This window comes from Colobus angolensis, unplaced genomic scaffold (assembly GCF_000951035.1).
Source record: "Colobus angolensis palliatus isolate OR3802 unplaced genomic scaffold, Cang.pa_1.0 Scaffold24, whole genome shotgun sequence".
In the NCBI taxonomy this organism is placed as follows: domain Eukaryota; kingdom Metazoa; phylum Chordata; class Mammalia; order Primates; family Cercopithecidae; genus Colobus; species Colobus angolensis.
Genome location: NW_012115599.1, coordinates 11,914,021 through 11,920,475, shown reverse-complemented (window position 1 = coordinate 11,920,475; position 6,455 = coordinate 11,914,021). Strand labels below are relative to the sequence as shown.

At 55.5% G+C, this 6,455-nt stretch overlaps 2 protein-coding genes across 3 annotated transcripts in view; one reads left to right on the top strand and one right to left on the bottom strand.

Annotated features, from left to right (window-relative positions):
* The window catches only part of RPL10A (ribosomal protein L10a), a 7,089-nt gene extending 6,788 nt beyond the window's left edge, over positions 1 to 301 (top strand). The window contains exon 6 of the mRNA XM_011945523.1: positions 275 to 301. Coding sequence (XP_011800913.1) covers positions 275 to 301 — 27 coding nt within the window. The remainder of the gene's footprint in view (positions 1 to 274) is intronic.
* Positions 302 to 553: 252 nt separating this feature from the next.
* The window catches only part of TEAD3 (TEA domain family member 3), a 26,037-nt gene continuing 20,135 nt past the window's right edge, over positions 554 to 6,455 (bottom strand). For both annotated transcript variants that reach the window (XM_011945380.1, XM_011945381.1), the window contains 8 exons: positions 5,741 to 5,878; positions 5,582 to 5,631; positions 4,595 to 4,656; positions 3,263 to 3,396; positions 2,880 to 3,053; positions 2,525 to 2,665; positions 2,295 to 2,447; positions 554 to 2,116 (listed from right to left, as the gene is read on the bottom strand). In XM_011945380.1, coding sequence (XP_011800770.1) covers positions 2,003 to 2,116; positions 2,295 to 2,447; positions 2,525 to 2,665; positions 2,880 to 3,053; positions 3,263 to 3,396; positions 4,595 to 4,656; positions 5,582 to 5,631; positions 5,741 to 5,878 — 966 coding nt within the window. In that variant the 3' untranslated portion in view covers positions 554 to 2,002. The remainder of the gene's footprint in view (positions 2,117 to 2,294; positions 2,448 to 2,524; positions 2,666 to 2,879; positions 3,054 to 3,262; positions 3,397 to 4,594; positions 4,657 to 5,581; positions 5,632 to 5,740; positions 5,879 to 6,455) is intronic.

Sequence of the window (6,455 nt, the reverse complement as noted above, 5' to 3'; positions counted from 1 at the left end):
TGTTAGCCAGGATGGTCTTGATCTCCTGACCTTGTGATCCGCCCACCTCAGCCTCCCAAAGTGCTGGGATTACAGGTGTGAGCCACTGTGCCTGGCCGCTGAAAGTCTTGGACTATCTCTGCCCCGGCCCACTGAAGGACTCTGGTCCGCCCCTACTGAGGACAGGTGGCTCAGGACAGCAGGGCTTTCCAGGCAGACGTGGGGGTCAGCAGCTGTCACCTGGGGAGAGCGCCTACCCTCCTTGAGTCACTTAGGGCCAATTGTTAACCCCCAGGCTTTGGTCTGTGTTGTGCTGGCTTAGCAGGGGGCCCTGGAGCTTCCATCTCAGTCAATGTGCAACCTTGAGCAAATCACTTCCCTCAGGTGACCTCAGGTCAGCACATACAAGTGCTCAGCTGGAAGCAGGAGGGAGTGAGGGAAATGCTGAGTGTGGGTAGGGCTTGGGGCCCCCCAAGAGATGGCATTGCAGGGGTTGGGGGTGATGATACACCAGGACCTGGGAGGAGCCCTCAACTGAAGCTGTTGCAATCCCAGGGTCTGGCACATTAAGTGGTTACATGAGTGACCCACAAACAAATAACTTTTAATTTTTTTTTTTTTTTTTTTTTTTGAGCAGGAGCTGGGCCTTCATGGCCCCTGCCCCAACCCCAAGCTGCATTTATGATACAACCCATCACAGCTGGATTTTAAAAATACACAAAAAAATATATAATATACATTATAAAACCTAGGTGGGGTTTGGAGGTGGCCTGAGCGATATGCAAACAGTGAGGACCTTCAGGAAGCTCGGGCAGGGTCGGGATGAGGAAGGGAAGGGGCACAGTACTTCATATGAAACTCATAAATACCCACAGGTGGCTGCTGGACAGGCCCGGCTGGCTCTGGGGGCCTGGGTGTTGAGAAGGGGCAGCAGGTGAAGGGTTAACCTTCAGTCCCAGAACTGGGTCTGGGCGCTGCTACTCTAGGCAGGTAGACTGAGGTGGGGAACAATCTAAGGGAGCAGTACCCACAAAGGGTTTGTCAGATCCAAGCCTCAGGCAAGAGAAAACCCAAAAGCCTTCTGCTAGCCCCTCCCTCTGGGCCTCTGGTCTGCCCAGAGGCTGGGACTCCTTCCTCTACCTTGCCCTCAATCTGGAGGGTGCTGGGGGGTGCCCCATCTTCCTGGGGTCCCTGGCTGGCTTGTGGGGTGCTAATGGGGTCTAGTTGCTACTGTGCTCCCCTCTTCATGCCCAGTCTGAAACAGGTACTCCCCTAACCCAGCTGCCCTCAATGAGGCTCCACCCCTCACACTGCAGAGCCTCTCCCCTACCCTGCGGCCAGTCCCCGCCCCAGGGAGGTAGTGTAAACCTGGGCTCCGGGGACAAGCAGCCCTGGATGAGAACTCCAGCTCTGCCCACCTCTCCTGTGGGTCCCTCAACTCCCTGGAGCCTGGGCACTTCATCTGAAACCCAGAGACCCACACTCGCTGTGCAGAGTCTGAGGCCTGCACAACCCATGCAAGGAGTCTGGGCACCAGGCCTGGGACACAGAGGGGCAAAGATGTATGGTCCCCTCTGTCCTCAGCCCAACCCTGACCGGACACTCTCCTTTCCCAGGGCCTCCACTCACTGACTCCCTTGGTCTCCATCCTGCCCTCACCTGCCCATCACGCTTCCCCAACGGGGGGTGAGGGGGCAGTGGCCACACATGCCGGAGGCTGAAGGTGTCCCCTATCCCCACCTCTCTGAGGTCACGCGAGGCTTGGCAGAGCGGGGTGATGGTGGGCCAGCGCCCCAGACAGGCTGCCCCACCGCTGAGCCCTCCTCTCCTCTCTTCTCCCACAATTAAAGCGCAGAACAGTGGCAGGGAGTGTATGTGCTGGGGTAGGTGGGGAGGCCTCCTGGTCCTGGGCCTGAGGCCTGGCAGGTAGATGAATCCTCAATCCTGGACCCCCCCAGGGGTGCCAGGCAGGTGTGGAGAGGAGATGCTCACCCTGCATCCTTATGGAGGCGCAGAGGGCACCCTAGTCTTTGACGAGCTTGTAGACATGGTGCTGGGCCCCGTGCTCGCTGGTGGAGACTTCGAAGACAAAAGCAATGACAAGCAGGGTCTCCTGGGAGTCCCGGCTCGTGACCACCTGGGGGGTGAGCAGGTTAGAGATTCAGGAGGTCAGGGAGAACAGGGCCATGGGGCAGGGGGCTGAGCAGACCATTCTCCTTTCCGGATCTGTGCCTCTCATCCCAGCAATGTGTCTAGCTACCCAACTTGGAGGCCCTGGCCTGTGGGACTCCCCACGACCCCTGCTGCCCCCATACCTGCAGGATGGTGAAGTTCTCCAGCACGCTGTTCATCATGTACTTCTCAGGCAGGTGCTTCAGCTTGTGAATGAAGTTGATCATGTACTCGCACATGGGCGAGCGGTGGATACGGTACACAAAGCGCCCGTTCTCCAGCCTGGCGTACTCAGTCTGCAGAGAACATGGAGAAGGCGTCACTCAGCCTGCCTGCTCCCAGCCCCACCAAGCCACCCAGAGCCCACACTCACCTCCACCTTCTCTACCACCTGTTTGCCAAAGGAGCACACCTTGGTGGAGACGCTGATGGTCATACTATCAGCAGAGCTGTACTGAGAGCTGACCCCATAGAAGGCTCCCGGGCCCTCCTGGATGGTGCTGTTGAGGTCGGCCTGGGCATAGGGGTCGGGGGTGTTAGGTGCTGGCAGAGACCAGAAGTATTCCCGCCACACCACATCAGAGTCCTGCCCAAAGATCCATCTCTGGCACTCTGCCCACAAGCCACGAGGAGACGGAGCAGGGTCAGAGGTCAATGCAGTGGGCCTGGATGTTGCACCTCTGTGGTAGGGAAGGGGGCTTGGAGCAGAGAGGGCCAGGGGGACTCACCCAGAACTTGACAAGGAAGAAGGCATTAGGGGGCCCCTTCTCATAGAGCTCCTTCAGTCCCCCCTTTTTCTCGGGGAATTTGTCATAGATCTGGCGCACGTCTACTGCCTCCAGGGGTGGGTCTGAGAAGGCGGGGTTCGTCTGGCCGATGTGCACAAACAGGTGTTTGCTGTACTGTGGGGAGGGCCCAGACAGGGTCAGGAGAGTACTCAGGCTTGCAGGCCCGGAGGCGGGGAAGGGAGCGCTGCACAGGTACAGAACTGCCTGGAGCTTCCTGAACAGGCCAGACCCCCAACCCCAGCATCCTGAGTTGCAGTCCTGGATCACCTGGCTGGCCTCTCCACAATTGTGCAAAGGCTCACTCTCACCCCCAAACACATTACCGTGTCAGGGTCTCGCTGCACCTCCATGAAGGCTGAATACTCAAGGAGCCGCAGCCGGGACGAGGCAATGGTACGGTCCTGCCACACAGGCACAGAGGCAGCAGCTGAGGGGAGCGGGGCCAGGGGCTCATAACCTGGGAGGGCGAGACAGATTCTCATCTGCATGGACGCATGTAGGTGCTTACTGACAAAGCTGCCCCCAGCCTGCAAAGGTGCCCCTTTTGGCAAGGAACATGGGTTGGATTTTGACTCCCCTACTAGTGTCCTTGTATAGTGTACAACCATATGTGGTAGCCCTAGTAGTATACATCAAAAACATTTCCTTGTGTGACTATTAATATGTGTTTAAACAGAAAACACAAAGAAGTAAAAAAGGGAAAGAACAATTACCCAGAATCCCACCATCTAGAGAGGGAAAGCCTTGTTATGATTTCGGTGCATTTCCTTGTTGGGAGTTTCCTACCCACAGAGATGTGTATAAATGTAGGTTTTGGTGGTGTGTGCTTGTAGCTGTCTACTGGCTATGGTTTTTTTTTTTCTTTCTTTCTTTTTTTTTTTTTTTTGAGACGGAGTCTCGCTCTGTCGCCGAGGCTGGAGTGCAGTGGCCAGATCTCAGCTCACTGCAAACTCTGCCTCCCGGGTTCACGCCATTCTCCTGCCTCAGCCTCCCGAGTAGCTGGGACTACAGGCGCCCGCCACCTCGCCCGGCTAGTTTTTTGTATTTTTTAGTAGAGACGGGGTTTCGCCGTGTTAGCCAGGATGGTCTCGATCTCCTGACCTCGTGATCCGCCCGTCTCGGCCTCCCAAAGTGCTGGGATTACAGGCTTGAGCCACCGCGCCCGGCCCAGTTTTTTGTTTTTCTGAGATGGAGTTTCACTCTTGTTGCCCAGGCTGGAGTGCAATGGCACAATCTTGGCTCACTGCAACCTCCACTCCCTGGGTTCAAGTGATTCTCCTGCTTCAGCCTCCCAAGTAGCTGGGACTACAGCCATGTGCCACCATACCCAGCTAATTTTTGTATTTAGTAGAGACGGGGTTTCACCATGTTGGTCAGGCTGGTCTTGAACTCCTGGCCTCAGGTGATCCACCTGCCTCAGCCTCCCAAAGTGCTGGGATTAGAGGTGTGAGCCACCACGCTCAGCTTGGCTATGGTTTTGTGCCAGAGATCTGGAACAACACTGTACAAAGTAAAGGGGCTATTCCTGGCCTGTCTCAGTCTCCTATAGATGTCACAACCCCCTCCCTCCCAAAGCAAACACACGCAGTTGGACCCCAGCTCTCCTGAGCGGAGGTGCAGGTGCCAAGGGAGAGCACCTCGTGTGGGGAACTTACTGCTGAGCGTCGGCGGCAGGGGCGGCTGGATGGGGTAGGCTGGCTGTGCAAAGGGCTTGATGCTGCAGACAAAAGCACAGTCTGGTGAGAGGGCTCCCTCTTCCCCACCTTCCACCTGGCCCAGCCCCTCTTCCAAGACCCCAGGAACAAGCCACCCAGCCTTTCTGCTGAGCACTAGAAACGCATGCTGAAAAGCTAACTCGCAAGCTTTTGGTTTTCTGCACGTTTTAGCTTTTGTGAAATCCTGGAGCGTCTCCCAGCTGATCTGTGCATTTAATGTAGGATTTCAACCCTCCCCACGCCCCACCCTGAAAAGCTGCTCTTTAAGCTCCTTAAGCTGAGGGTCTTTTGATGAAAGTTGTTTTAAAGTTGAAGAACCAGCACACTTGACCACCTTACTGGTTAACTGAGAGACTGCCTCAGAAACTGAGTGAAAAGTAAACAAAGGGACAGATGACAAGTGGATGCATGCTGATGAGAGAACGCACAGGTGAACAGCCAGAGCATCCGCTCTCCTGTTGCCGCTCTCCAGCTTTTTTTTTTTTTTTTTTTTCCAGAGACAGGGTCTCCCTCTGTTGCTCAGGCTGGAGTTGCAATGGTGCAATCAAGGCTCACTACAGCCTGGAACTCTGGAACTCCTGAGCTCAAGCAATCCTAGCCTGCCTTGGCCTCCCAAGTAGCTAGGACTATAGGCCCCCACCTCAGCTAATTTTTTTTTTTTTTTTTTTTTTTTTTTTTCAGAGAGCAGGTCTTGCTATGTTGCCTAGGCTGATTTTGAACTCCTGGCTTCAAGCACTCCTCCCACCTCGGCCTCCCAAAGTGCTAGGACTGATTACAGGTATGAGCCACCACCCAGACTGCATCCCTCTCATCCCTCTATTTTTGAATTAACACTTTGCTCAGCTGTTGCCAGAGCCCAAATGGGAGGGAAGCCCTGTGCAGCTGCCAGGAGGAAGAGGGCATGGGACGATGAGCCACAGTACTCACTCCTGAGAGGGTCCAGGCTGCTGTCCCAGGAGAGGGGGGCTGCTCCAGAACTGCAGGGATGAGACAAGGCCCAGGGGCCCCTCAGCATCCATGAACCCCACTAAAGCTCATCCTTTATGGCACACCCCCACACCAGCCCACCTCCTGGGACCCATGTACCCGCGAGGAAGTGGAGAAGACGGCCTGGGGCAGAGGGGAAGGTGGGCTGAACTTGTTCTGCAGGACGCTGGCAGAGACAATCTGGGCAGAGGACATGGACGCCATGCTCTGAAGGGCTTTGTCCTTGGAGACCTGGTCCTAGGGAGAAGGGGCTGCATGAAGCCAGGGCCAGGCTGGATGAGGCCCAGATTTGCTTTAGGGCCCCTCCCATAACCCTGGCAGAATCCAAAGCACTAGAATGGCAGGTGTTCCCGAAGATCCAGGCCTGGATTCCAGCCCCAGTTCTGCTGTGTGATCTTGGGAGAGTCTCTGCACCTTCTTGGCCTCAGTTCCCCAAGTGCCCATCACTGCTGACCACAACCACAGTAAGAAATTTTTATTCCAAAGGCCAATATATATCAAGATATTTCCTCTTACTGTATGTCATGTACTCTCCTATTTTTTTTCTTTTTTTTTTTTGACGGAGTCTCAGCTCTGTCGCCCAGGCTGGAGTGCAGTGGCATGATCTCGGTTCACTGCAAGGTCTACCTCCCGGGTTCACGCCATTCTCCTGCCTCAGCCTCCCAAGTAGCTGGGACTACAGGCACCCGCCACCACGCCTGGCTAATTTTTTTTGTATTTTTAGTAGAGACGGGGTTTCACCATGTTGGTCAGGCTGGTCTTGAACTCCTGGCCTCAGGTGATCCACCTGCCTCAGCCTCCCAAAGTGCTGGGA